This window comes from Mustelus asterias, chromosome 6, assembly GCF_964213995.1.
Source record: "Mustelus asterias chromosome 6, sMusAst1.hap1.1, whole genome shotgun sequence".
Classification (NCBI taxonomy): domain Eukaryota; kingdom Metazoa; phylum Chordata; class Chondrichthyes; order Carcharhiniformes; family Triakidae; genus Mustelus; species Mustelus asterias.
In genome coordinates, this window is record NC_135806.1 from 7,099,743 (window position 1) to 7,122,511 (window position 22,769).

The 22,769-nt window shown below is 44.8% G+C and overlaps 2 protein-coding genes across 2 annotated transcripts in view; one reads left to right on the forward strand and one right to left on the reverse strand.

Moving 5' to 3' along the window:
• The window catches only part of aco1 (aconitase 1, soluble), a 63,738-nt gene extending 45,753 nt beyond the window's left edge, over positions 1-17,985 (forward strand). Inside the window, exons 16-21 of the mRNA XM_078214034.1 lie at positions 1,110-1,214; positions 6,100-6,242; positions 11,052-11,199; positions 11,793-11,915; positions 15,669-15,854; positions 17,525-17,985. Of these exons, the coding sequence (XP_078070160.1) occupies positions 1,110-1,214; positions 6,100-6,242; positions 11,052-11,199; positions 11,793-11,915; positions 15,669-15,854; positions 17,525-17,641 (822 nt within the window). The 3' untranslated portion in view covers positions 17,642-17,985. The remainder of the gene's footprint in view (positions 1-1,109; positions 1,215-6,099; positions 6,243-11,051; positions 11,200-11,792; positions 11,916-15,668; positions 15,855-17,524) is intronic.
• Positions 17,986-21,310: 3,325 nt separating this feature from the next.
• The window catches only part of LOC144494750 (antiviral innate immune response receptor RIG-I-like), a 76,738-nt gene continuing 75,279 nt past the window's right edge, over positions 21,311-22,769 (reverse strand). The window contains exon 19 of the mRNA XM_078214038.1: positions 21,311-22,377. Coding sequence (XP_078070164.1) covers positions 22,081-22,377 — 297 coding nt within the window. The 3' untranslated portion in view covers positions 21,311-22,080. The remainder of the gene's footprint in view (positions 22,378-22,769) is intronic.

Genomic DNA, 22,769 nt, shown 5'->3' on the forward strand with positions numbered 1-22,769 from the left:
CAGGTCGCACTTCAAACCCTGATGGATCACATACAGCCCACAGACTGCAGGTTGCCCACTGCTGTTTTAAACTTGCAGCAGTGTCAGTGGGAAGCCTTAATAATAAATTGTAACCATAGAAACATAGACGATAGGAGCAGGAGGAGGCCATTTGGCCCTTTGAGTCTGCTCTGCCATTTATTACGATCATGGCTGATCGTCCAACTCAATAGCCTAATCCTGCTTTCTCCCCATAACCTTTGATCCCATTCGCCCCAAGTGCTATATCCAGCCGCCTCTTGAATACATTCAATGTTTTGGCATCAACTACTTCCTGTGGTAATGAATTCCACAGGCTCACCACTCTTTGGGTGAAGAAATGTTTCCTCACCTGCATTCTAAGTGGTCTGCCCCGAATCATCAGACTGTGACCCCTGGTTCTGGACTCCCTACCATCGGGAACATCCTCCCTGCATCTACCCTGTCTTAGTCCCATTAGAATGTTATAAATCTCTATGAGATCCCCCCTCATTCATCTGAACTCCAGCGAAAACTATCCTAACCTAGTCAATTCTCATACATCAGTCCCGCCATCACTGGAATCAACCTGGTAAACCTTCACTGCACTCCCTCGAGCAAGAACATCCTTCCTCAGAAAAGGAGACCAAAATTGCACACAATACTCTAGGTGTGGCCTCACCAAGGCCCTTTATAGTTGCAACAACACATCCCTGCTCCTGTACTCGAAACCTCTCGCAATGAAGGCCAACATACCATTTGCCTTCTTTACCGCCTGCTGCACCTGCATGCTTACCTTCAGCGACTGGTGCACAAGGACACCCAGGTCCCTCTGCACACTTCCCTCTCCCAATTTACAGTCATTCAGGTAGTAATCTGCCTCTTGTTTTTTAACCAATATTTAATTATGACATTTTGAGCCACTGTCAAAATTTAGTTCAAAGCATGCCCGTTTAGCAGACGTGGTCTGTTGTATATAGTATTCAGTGCAAGTATTAGCATAATAATTGGTGTACACATCACCCCCAGGTTGCCCTTCAGTAGATTAGAAATTCAGAAGTTATAGACGAGAACCATAATATAATTTATTTTTTTCATGTGTTTTCTCTCAGAAAGGAAATGAATGCTGGAATTCTCTGAGTGCTCCCAGTGACAAACTCTACACTTGGGATCCCAAGTCAACGTATATCAAGTCTCCGCCATTTTTTGAAAACCTGGTATGAACCTGTGTCGGTGTTTTCAATGTCTAGGATGGGAGGGTTGGGGAGTCGTAATATTTCTTGATGCAGTCCACCTCTGATATTTAGATCACTAATCCTCAAAGCGCTAAAAATTGCGAGGAATTCCATGTGCTTGAAACAGAGTGGTAGGTGCTCTAATGAAAGTGCTTGCATTTTTATAGCACCCTCCACAGTCTCAGATGGTGAAGCATTTTGCAGCCAATGAAGAAATTTTGAAGACTACTCACAGTTGTAATGCAGGAAATGGAGTAGCCAATTTGCACTCAGTAAAGGCTCTCGAGCAGGAATGTGCCAGATACTTTTTAGTGATTTTAGGTTGAAGGATAAATATTGGTCAGAAAACCAGGGGAACTCCCCCTGTTCTTCTTCAAGGTAGCCCTGTGGGAGCATTTGCATCCACCTGAGAGAACAGGTGGGGTCCCCCGTTTAGCATCTCATCTGAAAGATGGCAACTTCGGGCACGGTGACACAGTGGTTAGCACAGCGCCAAGGACCCGGGTTCGATTCCCGGCTTGGGTCACTGTCTGTGCGGAGTTTGCACATTCTCCTCGCGTCTGCATGGGTTTCCTCCGGGTGCTCTGGTTTCCTCCCACAGTCCAAAGATGTGTAGGTTAGGTGGATTGGCCATGCTAAATTAACCCTAGTGTCAGGGGGACTAGCTAGTGTAAATACATGGGGTTATGGGTATAGGGCCTGGGTGGAATTGTGGTCGATGCAGACTCGATGGGCCAAATGGCCGCCTCCTGCACTGTAGGGATTCTCTGATTCTAACTCTGACAGTGTGGCACTCCCACAGCACCACGTGGGAGTGTCAGCCCAGACGGTTGGCCTCAAGTCTCTGGAGTGAGGCTTGAACCCACTGCCATTTGCCTCCCAGGTGAGAGTGATACACGCTGAGCCCTGGCTAACAATGTAGTAGAGATGGCTGAGCTTGAGCTTTAGCATTAGCCTTACTGGCTTTGAACACTTCCCTGGCTTATGTTTGCACTTCACTCTGGACAGTTACCCAGATCAGATTCTGATCAATTAAAGCTATTCATGGCTTAATGATACGCCACAGCATTTTGCAAATGTGATCAAAAACATCACAAATGAACATAATTTCTGGAAACTTCTAAAGCGGCTTGAGTGGAATATAAACACTGGCATGCAAAGATTGAGCTGAATGGCGTGGCTCTGTGCTGTGTACCCGTGCAATTCATCTCTGACTGACCATTCATCTCTGATTTTGGTACAGAAGGGCAAAATGGGCGAACAGGTTGTCCTCATAAGACAATACATTTCAAAGTAATTTATTGTTTTTGAAGTATTTTCAAATGGTTTATGTTTTAAGATGCATGAAAAGGCAGGAGATAAGGCCTTTATTCCTTTTGAATGAGGTTGTTCAGGCAGGGCAGCAGCAGGGGCAATGTCAAGAAGCATCACTTCACACGGAGTGTTGTGGAAATCTGGAACTCTGTCCTCAAAAGGATGTTGAGGCTGAGGGATGAATTGAACATTTCAAAACTGGGATTGATACGATATTTTGTTAGACAAGGGTACTGAGGATTACAGAACTAGGTTGGATATCAGCCATGCCCTCATTGAATAGTAGAACAGGTGGGAGGGGTTGAATGGCCGCCTTCCTAATAATCCTCAAATTCCAGACAAGGGAAGAACTTGCAAGAGTTCATGGTTCTCATTGTATCCAGCTGCCACTCTTGGAAGCCTGAATTTATGGATGTCAAATGAGGAGAAGTTCAGGCCTGGCTCAGATTGTCCACACCTTCAGCGTGATTACCCGAGGTTTAATCTCAGTACTTGCTGCTCAGCGTGATTCCCTGAAATCTGCACTTCTCCATTTCCAGCCCCTTGCGCATCTATGATTTTCATTGCACGGCCTTTAGCAGCCATGCATTCAGTGGGGAGGCGATGGCCCAGTGGTATTATCGCTAGACTATTTATTCAGAAATTCAACTAATGTTCTGGGGACACGAGTTCGAATCCCGCCACAGCAAATGGTGGAATTTGAACTCAATAAAAAAAAATCTGGAATTAAGATTCTACTGATGATCATGAAACCGTTGTCAACGTGTTGGAAAATCCCATCTGGTTCACTAATGTCCTTTAGGGAAGGAAATCTGCCGTTCTTACCAGGTCTGGCCGACATGTGACTCCAGAGCCACAGCAATGTGGTTGACTCTCAACTGCCCTCCAAGGGTGACTAGGGATGGGTAATAAATGCTGGCCGAGCCAGCGACGCCCATGTCCCACAAATGAATGGAAAAAAAAGTTGCTGTGGCCCAAGCTGAGGGATTTACTTCTGAAATCTCTCTCTTCTAAGGCGCATCCTAAAACTACCTCTGACAAAACTTTTGGTGACCTGTCCTAGTATCTTGTGTATCTTTGTGTCGAATTTTGCTCAATATTCACTTTGAAATACATTAGGACTCGCACATTAAAGGTGCTCTATTATTACAAGCTATAGTTAGAGTTTATGAAGAACAGTCATTGGGAATGAGGCAGCAAAGGATGGCTAATCACCAAGATATGAGTTGATAGCTTCAGGACAGGATTATAACTGTAGGGCAGCAGACTTTATTATAACAAACAAAACTAGGGCCGGGATCTCCAATGTTGGACCCGCCACTGCTGCCAGGGAGAATGGAGAATTTGGTACTCGGCCAAAACGCCATTCACCGCAGCGGGACCGGAGAATCCCAGTCACGGATAGTCGGATGTCTAGATGTCTTAATCTAAAGCTCAGCAGATGTACCAATTGAGCCTCAGTCTTGCATTTAAATCTCCTTGAACCGTTAGGTTGAAGTGCTGTCCTGTTTTTCCAGCACCTTGTAAAATTGAAAGAAATGGATGAACTATCATTAAAGGTGGCAGGATAGGTGGAGAGAGCAGTTATTGAAGAATAGAGTGTCCTAGGCTTTATAAATAGGGGCATCGAGTACAAGAACAAGGAGGTTGTGCTGAACTTGTGCAATACACCAGTTAGACCTCAGCTGGAATATTGTGCACAGTTCTAGGCATCACACTATAGGAAGGATGTGAACGTGTTGGAGAGAGTGCAGAAGAGGTTTACAAGAATGGTTCCAGGGATGAGAAATTCAGTTGAGAGAATAGATTGAAGAGGCTGGGACTATTCTCCTTGGAGAGGGGTGCTCCGGTTTCCTCCCACAGTCCAAAGATGTGCGGGTTAGGTTGATTGGCCATGATAAGATTGCCCTTTGTGTCCTGGGATGCGTAGGTTAGAGGGATTAGTGGGTAAATATGTAGGGATATGGGGGTAGGGCCTGGGTGGGATTGTGGTCGGTGCAGACTCGATGGGCCGAATGGCCTCTTTCTGTTTCTAAGATTTCTAAGGAGATCATGAAGGGGCTGGACAGGGTAGATTGGGAGAAACTGTTCCCACTCGTAAAAGGACCGAGAATGAGAGGGCACAAATTTGAATTGATTTGATTTGATTTATTATTGTCACATATATTAACATACAGTGAAAAGTATTGTTTCTTGCGCGCTATACAGACAAAACATATCGTTCATAGACAAGGAGACAAGAGTGTGCAGAATGCAGTGTTACAGTCATAGCTAGGGTGTAGGGAAAGATCAACTTAATGCAAGGTAGGTCCATTCAAAAGTCTGACAGCAGCAGGGAAGAAGCTGTTCGTGAGTCGGTTGGTACGTGGCCTCAGACTTTTGTATCTTTTTCCTGAAGGAAGAAAGAAGGTGGAAGAGAGAATGTCCGGGGTGCATGGGGTCCTTAATTATGCTGGCTGCTTTGCCGAGGCAGCGGGAAGTGTAGACAGAGTCAATGGATGGGAGGCTGGTTTGCGTGATGGATTGGGCTACATTCACGATCTTTCGTAATTCGTTGCGGTCTTGGGCAGAGCAGGAGCCATACCAAGCTGTGATACAACCAGAAAGAATGCTTTCTGTGGTGACCTGTAAACATTGGTGAGAGTCGTAACTGACATGCCAAATTTCCTTAGTCTTCTGAGAAAGTAGAGATGTTGGTGGGCTTTCTTAACTATAGTGTCGGCATGGGGGGACCAGGACAGGTTGTTGGTGATCTGGACTACCTAAAAACTTGAAGCTCTCGACCCTTTCTACTTCGTCCCCATTTTATGCTTCCTGAAGTCGATGACAATCTCCTTTGTTTTGTTGACATTAAGGAAGAGATTATTGTTGCTGCACCAGTTCACCAGATTCTCTATCTCATTCCTGTACTCTGTCTCGTCATTGTTTGAGGTGCGACCCACTACGGTGGTGTCGTCGGCAAACTTGAAAATCGAATTGGAGGGGAATTTGGCCGCACAGTCATATGTATGTAAGTATAGTAGGGGGCTGAGAACACAGCCTTGTGGGGCACCGGTGCTGAGGATGATCGTGGAGGAGATGTTGTTGCCTATCCTTACTGATTGTGGTCTGTGAGTTAGGAAGTTCAGGATCCAGTTACAGAGCGAGGTGCTGAGGCCCAGGCCACGGAGTTTGGAGATGAGTTTCGTGAGCTGTAGTCAATAAATAGGAGTTGATTTGCAACAGAAGCAAATGCGGTGAGGAAGTCCTTTTTCACACGGTGAGTGTTTAGTCTGGAGTGCACGGTCTGGAGGTGTGGTGGAGACAGGTTCAACTGAGGCGTTCCAGAAGGCATTAGATGTTTATTTGAACAGAAACAGTGAGCAGGAGTACAGGGAAAAGGTCATGATGTTTGTTTGGAGAGCGGGTGCAGACACAATGGGCCAAATGGCCGCCTCCTGTACTGTAACAATTCTGTGATCTATTTATAGTAATTATCAGTCAGTCTGGAGGGTGATTACCACATTGTACAAAAAGTGTAAATTTTTTTTAAAAACTGATTTTTTTTGTGCAGACTATAGATCTTCAGACTCCTAAATCTATCGAAGATGCCTTTGTCCTTTTGAACTTGGGTGATTCGGTGACAACTGATCATATCTCTCCAGCAGGGAACATTGCAAGAAACAGCCCAGCTGCACGGTATTTAACTGATCGAGGGTGAGTATAAGCCTTAATGGTTTTTATTCATGTCCAAATTTACACTGTGTCCTGTTACAGATTTACTGCAAATCGTTTATAATTGAAACTGATGACAGGACCGGGGCGGCACAGAGGCACAGTGGTTAGCACTGCTGCCTCTCAGCGCCAGGGACGCGGATTCAATTTTGGCCTCAGGCCACTGTCTGTTTGGAGTCTGCACATTCTCATTGTGTCTGCGTGGGTTTCCTCCGGGTGCTCTGGTTTCCTCCCACAGTCCAAAGATGCGCGGGTTAGGTTGATTGGCCGTGATAAATTGCCCCTTTGTGTCTAAGATGTGTAGGTTAGAGGGATTAACGGGGTAAATATGTGGGGTTATAGGGATAGGGGCTGGGTGGGATTGTGGTCGGTGCAGACTCAATGGGCCGAATGGCCTCCTTCTGCACTGTAGGGATTCTATTCTATTCTAACAAATTTGCAATCTGTGCAAACCACTATTGTGTTTTTAGCAAGAAATAAAGCCTCTTTATCTGAAGTTTGATTTTGGTTTCCTGGCCTAAGGAAGGATGCACTTGCTTTCGAAGAGGGTGCAATGAAGGTTTACTCCTTCCTGGGATGAAAGGGTTAATTCTGATAAAAGAGATTGAATAGAATGGAAGTTAGAAAAATGCAAGATGATTTTATTGCAGTATGAAGTTTGTTGAAGGTTAGGCAGGCTAGATGCTGAGAGGCTGTTTCTTCTGGCTGGAGAGCCTAGCTTTAGGGCAGGGCTTCCCAAACTGGGGTCCATGGACCTCAGGGATTCTACAAAGGCTTCCCAGGGGGTCCAAGAATGTGTGGATTAGGTGGATTAGTCATGGTAAATAGCTAATCCACCTAAGGGTATTAGATGATTAGGACGGCACAGTAGCACAGTGGTTAGCACTGCTGCTTCACAGCTCCAGGGACCTGGGTTCGATTCCCGTCTTGGGTCACTGTCTGTGTCGGGTTTGCACATTCTCCTCGTGTCTGCGTGGGTTTCCTCCGGGTGCTCCGGTTTCCTCCCACAGTCCAAAGATGTGCTGGTTAGGTTGATTGGCCATGCTAAAATTGCCCCTTAGTGTCCTGAGATGCCTAGGTTAGAGGGATTAGTGGGTAAATATGGAGGTAGGGCCTGGGTGGGATTGTGGTCGGTGCAGACTCGATGGGCCGAATGGCCTCTTTCTGTACTGTAGGGTTTCTATGACGAATGATTATTTGAAAAGAAACAGTGTACAGGGGTATGGGAAAAAGACACTAGGTCATGATGCTTGTTTGGAGAGCGGGTGCAGACACGATGGACCAAATGGCCTCCTTCTGTACTCTAACAATTCTGTGATTTGTTTATAGTCATTACCAGTCAGTCTAGAGGGTGATTACCATGTTGTACATTAAGGGTTATGGGGAGGAGTGATGTGAGGAGGTCATGGAGCTGGCAAATGTATTTGTGACTGTGTGCCTCTACATAATTCCTAATAAATGCATAGATACAGCTGGAAAAGGCTAGTTTACATTTGATTTCTGGGTTCACACCTGTTTCACTGCAAAAAGTACACTGACATTGAGACTATTTGGGGTTTGCTGAGGCTCTTTGGGAGGTCACTAGGGTTTCTATGGCTGGAAAATATGGGGAAATCCTGTTTTGGGGGTTCTAGTCTCGGGATAAAGGATCAGGTCTTTAGAACTGATAGTGAAAGACCATGAATCTTTGGAATTCTCTACCCCAGAGAGCGCTGCTGCTGAGTAGGTTCATTTTTTAGATTTTTGAACACCCAAGAAATTCAAGTGGATTTGAGGTGGATGATCTTATTGAATGGTGAAGTAAGCTTAAAGAGCCATTTGACCTACCCTGTGCCTGTTTTTTATAGTGTACTTTGTATGAATGGATTTGATTTGCATGTGGGGGTGTTTGGCGGTGGGGGGTGGAGTCGGGGGATAGAGAGTGAGATGGTGACATAGTGGCAATGTCACTGGACTAGTAATCCAGAGGCCCAGGCTGACAATATGGGTTCAAATGCCACCAAAATCTGGAATATAAAGCTAGTCCCAGTAATTAAAGTTGAAGTTTATTAGTCACAAGTGAGACTTACATTAACATTGCAATGAAGTTACTGTGAAATTCCCTAGTCGCCACAGTCCGGCACCTGTTCGGGTCAATGAACCTAACCAGCACGTCTTTCAGACTGTGGGAAGAAACCGGAGCACCCGGAGGAAACCCACGCAGACACGGGGAGAACGTGCAAACTGCACACAGGCAGTGACCCAAGCTGGGAATCGAACCCAGGTCCCTGGCGCTGTGGAGCAGCAGTGCTGACCACTGTGCCATCATGAAAGTGTTGTCAATTGTCGGAAAAACCCATCTGGTTCACTCATGTCTTTTAGGGAGGGAAATCTGCCATCCTTACCCGGTCTGGCCTACATGTGACACCAGACCCACAGCAATGTGGTTGCCTCCTAACTACCCTCTGAAATGGCCGAGCAAACCACTCAGTTCAGGGGCAATTAGGGATTTGCAACAAATGCTGACCCAGCCTGCGGCACCCTCATCCCAGAATGAATTGAAAGACAAGGAAAAGACTGCATACTGAGTGTTAGAAGAGGTGATTAAGATACTAAAGAGTTGGATTTTAAAGATGGTTTTAATGAGGAGGGAGAGGCATTCCGGTTCAGGAGGGAATTTCAGAATCTGTGGTGGGTCTGGACACCTCCGAACTGGAGGGAGATGGATGGAGGAAGGACTTGCAAGGGGCTGAAGTCAAATCTGGGAGGAGGTATGATGCAGAAGGATGTTAGAGATCGGATTGTAGAATCTTCCATCGATTGACTCTGTCTATACTTCCCACTGCCTCGGCAAAGCAGCCAGCATAATTAAGGACCCCACGCACCCCGGACATTCTCTCTTCCACCTTCTTCCATTGGGAAAAAAATACAAAAGTCTGAGGTCATGTACCAACTGACTCAAGAACAGCTTCTTCCCTGCTGCTGTCAGACTTTTGAATGGACTTACCTTGCATTAAGTTGATCTTTCTCTACGCCTTAGCTATGACTGTAACACCACATTCTGCACTCTCTTGTTTCCTTCTCTATGAACGGTATGTTTTGTCTGTATAGCGCGCAAGAAACAATACTTTTCACTATGTTAATACATGTGACAATAATAAATCAAATCAAATAAACATAAGGATGAGAATTTTACATTTCTGGTGTTTTGGGACCAGGAGCCAGTGTGTATGATTGAGGATAGAGGTAATAGAGTGAGCAGTACCTAATGGGGGATAGAATACAGACAGGAGAGGTTGGCATGAGTTGAAACAGATGGAAGATAGGACACTGGCCAGAATATTTTAAGAATCACACTTCGAGATGGCAAGATGAGTGTGGGACAGGACCCAAAGGGAATGTTGTCAGTCTTTCCAGTTACTTAACTGGAAGGAATTTCAAGTCATCCAGGACTGGAAGTCAGACAAGTGGTCTGTCAGTATAAAAGCAGTGGAGAGCACATGAGAGGTGATGAAGAGGGAGAGAGCTGGGTATTGTTAGCTTGCTGTGGAAGAGTACAAATGATGTTGGCAAGGTGCAGGCTGCAGATGAGGAAGCGGAAGGGACAAAGGATGGATGCATGTTCAACTCATGAATGGACTAAGATGCTATTGGAATGCCTCTGATGAGTAACGGTGGCACTGATTTGTATGGCAGAGGAGAGGATTGAAAAAGGATTGTTTGGTCAGCTGTGTCATGGAATCCCTACAGTACAGAAGGAGACCATTCGGCCCATCGAGTCTGCACTGACAACAATCCCACCCTATCCCCATAACCCCAAATATTTACCCTGCTAATCCACCCGAAACTAGGGTCAATTTAGCATGGCCAATCAACCAAACCCACACATCTTTGGACTGTGGGAGGAAAGCGGAGCACCCGGAGGAAACCCACGCAAACATGGGGAGAACGTGCAAACTCCACACAGACAGTGACCCAAGCCGGGAATCGAACCTGAGACCCTGGCACTGTGAGGCAGCAGTGCTAACCACTGTGCCACCGTGCCACCCTAATTGTCTAAGGTGTCAAAGGGAGCGAAGAGGACCAAGAGATATTGTGCAGCATTTGGTTGTCACAAAGATTATTATTTGCAATTAGGGCAGTTTTGATCCCGAGATGTGTAGAAAACCGGTTTCGGAGGGTTGAGAGAAATGTGCACACGTTTGAGAGGTATTCAAAGAATTGACTGACATTAGGGAGTTGGAAATGGGGCAGGAGTTTGCAAGGATAGAGATGTTGTGTGTGCGTTTTATTGGGGGGGGGGCGGGGAGGGAGTGAGTGGTGGAAATGATGGTGATGGATTTAAGGAACAGGTCCCGAGTGGAGTGAACCATTTGTAATGGCAGGTAACACTGAGGGTGGGCAGGAAAACCAGCTGGTCAACAGGTTAGTGAGAATTGGGCCAAGTGAGTGGGAGATGGATCTCACCGACAGGTTTGGCTTGGAGACAACATGGGAGGAAATAGGGAAGAAACTAGAGAAAGGTGAGAGTTCAGGGCCCAGGGAAGAGGAGGAATAATCGGGTGGGAAAGGGGGAGAACAGAGACAGTTACCTTGGTGAGGAAGAAGTTTGAGTTTCTTGTTCTTGAAATTAGTGAGGATGGAGGGGGAAAGGTAAAAGGATTTAAATAGACAGGAGTAAGAGAGGATAAAACATCTTTGTCTTAAGTGATCATGGGGTGGTTTTGGCAGCGGAGAATTGGTGAAGAAGGATGACTCAACCAGCTGTGCACCGACCCTGCTTGTACTAATGTTAAAAAATTTTCCTTTTAGTTTAACTCCTCGACAATTCAACTCCTACGGATCCCGTCGGGGAAATGACGCAGTCATGGCGAGAGGGACATTTGCAAACATCCGATTGTTCAATAAATTCCTCAACAAGCAGGGACCGCAGACTATCCACTTCCCCAGTGCAGAAACAGTAAGTGAGAAATCAAATGCTTCTATTCACCAAGAGCTACACGTGTATGGTGCCTCAGTGAGTTGGTACATGCTAGGATAAGGTCCTATCTGTGGCCCTGTCTGTGCTAAGTTCCTGTTTTCAATCAGGCCCTCGTAGAACATTGAGCATAAGTGTTCTGTTCTTTTATTAAACATGGAAATAAACGGACTATTGCCTTGGCAATCGGCACAGGATGCCATTTTAGTTAAATGGTCTGTCAGGGTTCTCTTTCATCCTGTCTGATCTGAGGATAAGTGAACTGTGCTGCTTTTGCATTTGAGCAGTAAGAAAGTTAACCTACAAGATGGCACTACTTCAACGCTGCCCCGCGACTGTCAGAGCGATGTGGCATGTATTTAGGGGGAAAAGGTGTCCCCTCTCCTTCAATATATTATTCCGCCACATCAGGGCAGATGTGAATAAAGCCAGTTGTTTCTATTCAGAAACAGTTGAGATGTGTTAAGTTAAACCCTAACTGAGAGTGTATGGAAATCGATATAATTTGTTCCAGTTCCAAGTTGCAGCATTGAAAGAAACTCTAATATGCATTTGTGTTTCTCCATTGTTGGCAGCTTGATGTGTTCGATGCCGCAGAACGCTATCAACAACATGCTCAGCCCCTGATTATTTTGGCTGGTAAGGAATATGGATCAGGCAGCTCCAGAGACTGGGCTGCAAAGGGTCCGTACTTACAGGTGAGTTCTTTGCACAGGGTGGAATATGTACATATACAAGCAAATTACTGCTTTGACAAAGGGCCGCCTGGACTCGAAATGTCAGCTCTTTTCTCTCCTTACAGATGCTGCCAGACCCGCTGAGATTTTCCAGCATTTTCTCTTTTGGAATATGTACAGGTCCTGATTTGTAGCTACATCTGAAGGATAATTAGTGTACAATAACATAGAATTATAGAATGATACAGCACACAAAGAGGCCATTCAGCCCATCGTGCCTATATGGACTCTTTAAAAGAGCGATACAATTAGTTCCACTCTCACTTGCTCTTTCCCCATAGTCCTTTTTTTTTTTCCCTTTTCAAGTATGTACTCCATTCCCTTTCAAAAGCTGCTCCCCGATCTGCTTTCTCTGCTCTTTCAGGCAGCGTGTTCCAGATTAACCTCTGTACTGGCAGAATCCATTAGGATAATTGTAATGGCAATTGTGATGGTTAGCACTGCTGACTCACCCGATGAAGGAGCAGCCCTCCGAAAGCTCGTAATTCCAAATAACCCTGCTGGACTTCAACCTGTTGTTGTGAGACTTCTTACCGTGCCTCACAGTGCCAGGGACCCGGGTTCAATTCTGGCCTTGGGTGCCTGTGTAAAGTTTGCACGCTCTCCTCGTGTCTGTGTGAGTTTCCTCTGGGTGCTCCAGTTTCCTCCCTCAGTGCAAAGATGTGCAGGTTAGATGGATTGACCATGCTAAACTGCCCCTTCGTGTCCCAGGATATGTATGTTAGGGAGATTAGCGGGGTAAATATATGGGGTTAAGGGAATTGGGGGCAGGGGAGGATGCCTGGGTAAGATGCTCTGTTGACGAATCGGTACATACTTGATGGGCCAAATAGCCTCCTTCTGCACTGTTGGGATTCTATGAAAGATCAACCTACAGCAGATTCTGTGATGAGAAACAGAAAATGGTGGAAAAGACATCGAGTCAGGGAGAAACGAGAGTTCCTGTTTCAGGTTGATGACCTTTCATAGGAACCTCTGGAGGAGCGCCGAGATCTTGGGAAGGCTCTTGGCCTAGAGGAGGTTATAGTAATGGGGAGGGAGAAGGCAAAGGGATTTGAAAACAAGGATGGGAATTTCAAAACAGGGGAAACGGCACTGTTTGAATTTTTGAGTATCAGAGCTTGGAAGCAAAAGTTGAACGTCAGCTGCAAATGCTAATCCCCAGTGACTGAAATGGGAGCTGAAGACTGAGTAACGCAAAGGCTTGTCTTCCACTGCGTTCTTTCTGACAGCTGAAAGCAAAAAGACGAGAGTGGACAAATGTGAGAGCAGCTTTGCTTTGGCCAGAAAGATCACAGCCTGCATAAAAACATAATAAGAAATAGGAGCAGGAGTAGGCCATCTAGCCCCTCGAGCCTGCCCCGCCATTCAATAAGATCATGGCTGATCTGACGTGGATCAGTACCACTTACCCGCCTGATCCCCATAACCCTTAATTCCCTTACCGATCAGGAATCCATCCATCCGCGCTTTAAACATATTCAGCGAGGTAGCCTCCACCACCTCAGTGGGCAGAGAATTCCAGAGATTCACCACCCTCTGGGAGAAGAAGTTCCTCCTCAACTCTGTATCTTCCATGAAGGAATCAAATGACCCACTGAAGTTACATAGAGTTTGCATGTTCTCCCCGTGTCTGCATGGGCTTCCTCCAGGTGCTCCGGTTTCCTTCCACATTCAACACGTGCGGGTTAGGTTGATTGGCCATGTGAAATTGCCCCTTAGTGTCCAAAAATGTGTAGGTTAGGGGATTAGCGGGGTAAATGTGTGGGATTATGGTGATAGGGTTGGGGGGAGGTTGGTCCTGGGTAGGATGCTATGTCAGAGGGTCGGTGCAGACTCGATGGGGTCGAATGGCTTCCTCCTGGACTGTAGGGATTCTATAGCCTGATGTGGATTGTTCTGTTAACTAACAAATCATAATGGTATCAACATAGGGTTAGCCACTTTGCAAAGATCCCAAAATGGAGGTGGTCTGAATTGGGACAAAGCATTGCACATTATGTTACACCAAGAAAAACATTGTTTTTCCATGAAATGACCGTCACTTAAATGACAATGAACATCTGGTGAGATCACTTTTGAACAATGCAAGGCTGCCCCACTCTCCCCCTCCACCCGCCGCCCCCCCCCCCCCCCCCCCCCCCCCCCAACCCCAAAATTCATTCATGCAACATGTATGAAGCAGGAAGGTTAGGGGTTACAGCAGGTCTAGAAATTTTTTTCCTAGCAACTGACAAGTTAACATCTCAACAGGCACTTACCACATCAACATGTAAAATATTTGGCATGGAGTTTCGGTTATGTGCAATTCACCCAAAATCTGCCAATGCAGTGTTATATAAGAGCACAGGAAATAGGAGCAGGAGTTAGCCATTTGACCCCTTGACCTTGCTCAGCCTCTCAATAAGGTCGTGATTTGATTGTGGCCTAAATGCACTTTGCTGCATGCCTGCCGACACTGATCTATTAATGATGAGTACACAGGGTATCTGGCATAAATTGTTATCCCAATCTTTTGTATTGGTTTCAGAAAAGTCATAAGAACTTAAGAACTAGGAGTGGGCAATTCAACCCCTCGAGTCTGCTCCACCATTCAGTATGATCATGGCTGATTCTGTCTAGGCCTCAACTCCACTTTCCTGCCTTTCTTCATAACCCTTCAACCCATTAGTAATTAAAAAATCTATCTATCTCCTTCTCAAATTTACTCAATGTTCTGAAATCCACCGCACTCTGGGATAGTGAATTCCACAGATTCACAAACCTTAGAGAGAAGTAGTTTCTCCTCATCTCCGTTTTAAATCTGCCACCCCTGATCCTAAAACCTCTTGTTCTAGATTGCCTGACAAGAGGAAATACCCTCTCTCCATTTACCCTGTCAATCCCTGAATTTTATATACCTCAATTAGATCTCCCCTATTGGCCCAAACCGCTCAATCCCTCTATCAGACAAACCCCATATCTCTGGAATCAATCCAGTGAACCTCCTCTGAACTCATGACGGAAAACTAGCCCCTGCCCACCCTCCCCTCAGAATACTGGCCGTGCACTCAGATCGAGATGGCGAGTTTCTGGTGTTCGAGAAATGTCTTAAAATTGACTTTTTTAAAGGGGCAAATGCATTAGTAGGCACGTTTTTTTCAGCATTCTGAAATACTAAATATTTAATTTACTGAGGAATTAACTAGTACACACCAACGTAGCTAGTAAGGGATTCAGTATAGTGTCTTAAAATTTGGGTTAAAATCAGGTTATTCCCAGATGGTGCACGAAGCACTTTGTCAAATGCTTTTTTCGCTAATAAACCCATTTTGTTCTGCAGTAATAGAAGTGTACCAGGTTACCATTCCTAAATATATCACAGAGCATTTTTACAATGAGAAACAGTTACTTTCTATCGTGCTGCCTGATTTCGCTGCTTCAGAGAAGATTTTATGTTTGTCAATAATCAAATGTATGTGAGCAAACATTTGAACCATAGCTTCACTTTGGAAAAATAATGCAATTTGTGTCCCAATAGCCACTGGCGCCCAAAGTGGAAACTCTGCCTCTGCTTGTCCCTGATTGGGTGTGAATGATCTTCTGCTAGATTCTGGGCTTCATGGCATGCAGCAACTGAACTGACAGTGTCCTGCGATCATGTTTTAAGTTGTTTTTTTAAAGAGTTAAGCTTGTGAACTTCGGAGGAATTGACTAACCTGGTCTTCTTACCAGGGCATCAAAGCTGTCCTTGCCGAGAGCTATGAACGCATTCACCGCAGCAATCTTGTAGGGATGGGGATAATTCCTTTGGAGTATCTACCAGGACAGACTGCTGACAGTTTGGGACTTACAGGCCATGAGCGCTACACCATCTCCATTCCCAATGTGCTGAAGCCCAGGATGAATGTGGAGATAAAGGTGAATTCTTAACTTTTATTATAGTGAATACCCATGTTAATTTTATAAACATTTGTTTATGGGATGTGGGCGATGCCCTATAAAAATTATACATTTTGTATATATAGTGTATGTGTGAACGAGTTTCCATTTGTGTGGGGGAGAAACTGTGCAGAAGGGAAAAAAAAGTCAACTCTTAGATTAATTCACAAAGGCCAGTATTAATGTATTTTGAGGACAGACTGGTCCCAGCTTCTTTCTTTGCCGGGTGGATATTCAGTGAATTAACGCCCACCACCAAATGTTTAGAAATACAACGCAAATTCTTTTTAGACTGACCTGCTGCTGACATGTTAGGTGGCTCCTGGACTTTGAGCAGTATTTTGGAATGTGTCTGTGGGATTGAACAGTTTTGCATTAGCTGGAGTTCATGTGGTAATGGGGAGCCAAGGCAGGTGGATGGGAGTTAAGGTACAGATCAGCGATGGTCTTATTGAATGTCGGAACAGGCTCAAGGGGCTGAATGGCCTCCTATTCCTATAAAATCTGTCAACTAACTTTTCAACTCTGCTGCTTTTGTTTCTACCTCCCCCATCCTGTTGGCATCTGGTGCTGATCCAAGATGCTTTTTATACTTTCCCCAGAGCGTTACCATCCATCCTACAGCAGGCCGTCCAAAGTACTAAATAATACACTAATCTTAAAACTAAAAAAAATTGCAACGTTAAGAGCTTGCCCTCTCTTTCCGTCCCTTTGTTTCCAGCTGCTGGGACTTCACTAGTTCTTAACGAGCATTTATCAAAGAATGATGCCGCACAGAAGGTCATTCAGCCCATTGTACATGTACCAGCTCTTTACAGCACAGTAGGCCATTCAGTCCACTGTACCTGTGCTGGCCCTTTGGCAGCTGAAGCTAGCCAATCAATCCTCATTCACTGATCTCTTCCTGTGGCCTGTAAGTTTTCTCTCCTCTAATTATACATCGAGTTCCCCATTGAAACTTGCCACAGAATCTACAACCACCATCCTTTCGGATATTGTATCCAGATCGCAACTTGCTGCATTAAAAAGGTTCAACACGATTGCTTTTGTTTCATTGTTTGAATTGTTTTATTTTAATAGCAGTAGTGCAGCCATACAGAGTGGTCTTGTTATACTATCCACTTTTTAGTGGTGTCACTTATGGTTTGTGATAGTGTTCATCATCATCACAGTCCGAAGACGTGCAGGTTAGGTTAAAGTTTATTTTAAAGTTTATTTGTTAGTCACAAGTATGGCTTACATTAACACTACAATGAAGTTACTATGAAATTCCCCTAGTCACCACAGTCCGGCACCTGTTTGAGTCAATGCACCTAACCAGGTTGATTGGGCATGCTAAATTGCCCCTTAGTGTCAGGGGAACAAGATAGGGTAAATATATGGGGTTATGGGGATAGGTGGGATTCTGGTCAGTGCAGACTTGATGGGCTGAATGGCCTCCTTCTGCACTGTAGGATTCTATGATCCATTGCTTAGTATTTGCATTTCCCCTGTAACTTGATTTTGAAATTACTCGTTGAGACAGCGAGTAAGTGGGGGAAAACGTCAATGTTTGGGCTGTGATCGAACTTTGTTCCCTCTTTTCAGTGAGTGTGTCTGAATGTGTGTACAAATATTTAACTGACTTTATTAATTTTTTTACCTCCTAGCTTGACACTGGCAAGTCCTTCCAAGCCACCATGAGATTCGATACAGATGTAGAGCTCGCCTATTTTCACCATGGTGGTATCCTAAACTATATGATCCGAAAGATGATATCAAATTAGCTGGACATTTTTTTGATTGGGGAAGTGGGTGGTGGAGGTCGGCGAAGGAGATGAGAATAATCATGTCAGAAAACGCACAGATTTAAAGCACTAATTATCAAAAGTAAATTTTGATATAATCCTGTTTTATTCCCCTTTAAGTTGGAGCAGTGAAATGATTCTGACTGGGTTTTATAATGGGTAAAAGATTTATCAGTGTCTCTGTAATAGCCATTTTCTAAACTAATTTTTAACTACAATCCCTTGAAATGTTTGCAAGCTGAGTTCTCTGCTGCAGCTCTAATGAAATCTATTTTTGAAAGCTACACACCTTTGCAATATCATTAAAAATGACGTGAAAACTTGCGAGCATTCTTTGACGTATAACTTTATGTGCATGATTTGTACTCCTACAAAAACATCTGGTTTGATTATTTTTCCAGTTTGGTGTCCTATCTTTGCTTTTATGAATAATATGAAATATATTTTAAAATAAGAAACTCCTTATTAACGTTGACAACATTTTTTTGTTTTGGCAACAAGTTTGGAGAGTGTGGAGCTCCTTTTCTTGAGCTTTGTGTTGAGGGGCTGATTGTGGACTCCAGTCTCTCTCATGAGAGTGACTGTTCATGCCCTCTGATGGAACTTGATGCAGGTTGATATTGCTTTGTTTTCTTTGGACAGTACAGTGGCACTGTGGTTAGCACTGCTGCCTCACAGCGTCAGGGACTCGGGTTCAATTCCGGCCTCGGGTCACTGTCAATGTGCAGTTTGCACATTCTCCCCGTGTCTACGTGGGTTTCCTCCCGCAGTCCAAAGATGTGGAGGTTAGGTGGATTGGCCATGCTAAATTGCCCCTTGGTGTCAGGGGTCCAGCAGGGGAAATATGCGGAGTTAAGGGGATAGGGCCTGGGTGGGATTGTTGTTGGTACAGAATCAATGGGCCGAATGGCTTTCTTCTGCACTGTAGGGATTCTGTGATTCTTTTAAACTATTTTATGATATTTGCTTCAAAGAACAATACAGCACAGGAACAGGCCCTTCGGCCCTCCAAGCCCGCGCCGCTCCCCGGTCCAGGATTGAATCCTGAATCCAGGATCCCCGCCCAATTTTCCAGCCTATCTACATACCAATATCCTATCCACCGAGCTGTCCCTCACAGCTACGATGCTTTGTTCATTACAACCTATTAACTCACCCCCACCCCCCCATTCCAGACCATGTGATCTCCAGGGAGAGGCGAAAACCCAGAGTGAAAAACCCCAGGGCCAATATGGGGAAAAAAAAAATCTGGGAAATTCCTCTCCGACCCCCTGAGGCGATCGAAACGAGTCCAGGATATCACAATGGCCCTGATCGGAAAATGCTTCCCAACCCTAGTCATTTCCACTTCCACGAACACCATATGAATTCCCTGCCCCCGAGACAGGTTCCCAACTATCCGCAGTCTCGCTCTGTACTGGCACCAGCAAGATGATCATAGAATGAAGCCTTGAAACGAGAAACAAGGAACAATTAGCCCGCGCCGCTCCCTGGTCCAAACTAGACCACTCTTTTGTATCCCTCCATTCCCACTCCGTTCATATAGCTGTCTAGATAAGTCTTAAACGTTCCCAGTGTGTCCGCCTCCACCACCTTGCCCGGCAACACATTCCAGGCCCCCACGACCCTCTGTGTGAAATATGTCCTTCTGATATCTGTGTTAAACCTCCCCCCCTTCACCTTGAACCTATGACCCCTCGTGAACGTCACCACCGACCCGGGGAAAAGCTTCCCACCGTTCACCCTATCCATGCCTTTCATAATTTTATACACCTCTATTAAGTCTCCCCTCATCCTCCGTCTTTCCAAGGAGAACAACCCCAGTTTCCCCAATCTCTCCTCATAACCAAGCCCCTCCATACCAGGCAACATCCTGGTAAACCTCCTCTGTACTCTCTCCAAAGCCTCCACGTCCTTCTGGTAGTGTGGCGACCAGAACTGGACGCAGTATTCCAAATGCGGCCGAACCAACGTTCTATACATCTGCAACATCAGACCCCAACTTTTATACTCTATGCCCCGTCCTATAAAGGCAAGCATGCCATATGCCTTCTTCACCACCTTCTCCACCTGTGACGTCACCTTCAAAGATCTGTGGACTTGCACACCCAGGTCCCTCTGCGTCTCTACACCCTTTATGGTTCTTCCATTTATCGTGTAGCTCCTCCCTACATTATTCCCACCAAAATGCATCACTTCGCATTTATCAGGATTGAACTCCATCTGCCATTTCCTTGCCCAAATTTCCAGCCTATCTATATCCTTCTGTAGCCTCTGACTATGTTCCTCACTGTCTGCAAGTCCTGCCAGTTTTGTGTCGTCTGCAAACTTACTGATCACCCCAGATACTCCTTCTTCCAGATCATTTATATAAATCACAAACAGCAGAGGTCCCAATACAGAGCCCTGCGGTACACCACTAGTCACAGGCCTCCAGCCGGAAAAAGACCCTTCCACTACCACCCTCTGTCTTCTATGACCAAGCCAGTTCTCCACCCATCTAGCCACCTCCCCCTTTATCCCATGGGATCCAACCTTTTTCACTAGCCTACCATGAGGGACTTTGTCAAACGCTTTACTAAAGTCCATATAGACAACATCCACGGCCCTTCCTTCCTCAACCATTTTGGTCACTTCTTCAAAAAACACCACCAGGTTAGTGAGGCATGACCTCCCTCTCACAAAACCATGTTGACTATCGTTAATGAGTTTATTCCTTTCTAAATGCGCATACATCCTATCTTTAAGAATCTTCTCCAACAACTTCCCCACCACGGACGTCAAGCTCACCGGCCTATAATTACCCGGGTTATCCTTCCTACCCTTCTTAAATAACAGGACCACATTGGCTATCCTCCAATCCTCTGGGACCTCACCTGTGTCCAGTGACGAGACAAAGATTTGCGTCAGAGGCCCAACGATTTCACCTCTCGTCTCCCTGAGCAGCCTTGGATAGATTCCATCAGGCCCTGGGGATTTGCCAGTCTTCAGTAGCCTCTCTGGTAAGTTTTCAAATTTATGCTGCTTGGTGTCTTTGCACAAAGCGTGTGTGAATAATTACTGGATAAAGAAGGCAGCAGCATCTGCAGGATTTTCTGTCCATTCATTTTACAAGTATGTGTGAGGCAAGTATCTAATGTTGTGTGAATTGTATCAGCAAGCTATCTGGAACATCCAACAACTCGAAGCAGCTATTTGTACTGGGATAATCAACAATGTAAAAAAGATCTCGCATCTATTGCTACTAATTTCCTATAGGTGTTTGCCTCCCCTGGAAACCTTTGTTTGAAAAGTGACAGCCAACTCTGGCTTTGAACTTTTCCTGATAAGGGGCACAGTTCCGAACAGTGCCACTGTCTGGCAGTTGGAGAGTTCCACTGGTGGGAGAAGCAGTGCACGAACCTTCGCTGCTGTTATTCTCTTAACTTTTTGGATTGATTGCTCTGTCCTTGGCATGAATAAGGAGGTCTGTCATTGGTGACAGCAACATTACAGAAATGTGCTGACCTCATTGAGTTTAATGGTCTAACACTGGACTGTACTGGTTCAAGGGATAAAATTCTCTGAAACTTGTCAGATAGTGCTATAATGGTCCTAACATCCCACTCACTCTGGTATTTACTATCTTCATCAAGGAACAACACAGTAATTAATTAATGCAGTATTAATTATTTAATGAAAGCATGGTAAGTTTATGTACACAGTAAACAATATTTAAAACTCAAAGCACTTCACTAGTCTACATAGAACATATTGCACAGAAATAGGTCCGTACTGATATTGTGACATGTCACATGTGTCTCTTCCCACTCTACTTCATCTCAAATTCTCGGAATAATCTTCTATTCCATTTGCCTTCACATGTTTATCCAGCTTCCCCTTAATAGCTCCTCCTTTATTTAACATTGTGATTAGAATGTGAAAATTGCTATCCAGTGAAAAATAGTTACTGGATTTATTAATGACTACCGTTTGTTTTTCTGACCCCCACATTTTGATCTCTAGAAGAGGAAACATTGTCTCTATTGATCAACAGTAAATGGTTTTGGACAGACTTTGCCAAAATTGCTGAACCATATTTGCATAACTGCACATCTATGTATTTATTGATGCATTTTTCAGGAGAAGGGGTGATTCAGAAAGAAATATACTGTTAGATTATTGGGTGAGAGGTTTAAATATGCAAATTTTGCTTAAAAAACAGTTGTTAAAAATTACTATTAGTGAAAACATTCAATTAAAATCGCAGAACCATTCTGAGGGTGGGCCCAGGATCCTAAATGATGAGTGGTCTGGTCAGATGCTGTTGAAGTTGCTGTGTAGTTTCAGCAATTCTTCTTTCTAGTGTGGAGTGTCTTTGACTAAGGAAATTGATATTTATGGGATTCTTCCCCCCCCCCCCCGCCCCCCACTCCCCATTATTTATTGGCAAGTTCTGCACCATCAAACAGTTGAATTGAAAATGGGATGTTCTTCCATTTACTCCCAGGGGTTAAATCAGATGATGTCACGTTCTTGAGAATAAAGCTCTCTATTTTAATCACTGGGATATCATTAAACACCTTGTAGTTTGCAGTGATTCCCCAATCATGGTTACATTCTTTGCAATACAATTTTTGTCTTTTCTGAAAGTTGTTGAAGGATTTTGGCTTCTTGTGAGGTCGGGTTGAATAGCGGTCCTTGAAGGAGTCGTCGATCACCGTGTGGTGACATTCCTGAAGGGAAAGGGGGAGAGTTTTGAGCCAGGTGGTCTACCAAATTACACCATAGGATCAAGTAACTCTACAGTATTGCATTATCTGTCCATTGTAGTGAACATGGGTATCTTGGACAATATTTATCCCTCAACCAACATCAGTAAAACTGAGATCATACTGCATGAAAATTGGCCGCCTGCACGCTACCCACGTTACAAACAGTGACTGATTGTCAGAAAGTATTTCACTGGCTGTAAAGTACATTGGGATGGCCAAATTTGGAATTCAATCCAGATTGGTTTGATGTTCATATGTGAAATGTCTTCAGATCCTCGCTCTGAACAGGTCACTGGAATAAAGTTGGCAATTTCATTCATAAATTATAAAAAAAGCTAGTGTAGGAAGTGAAA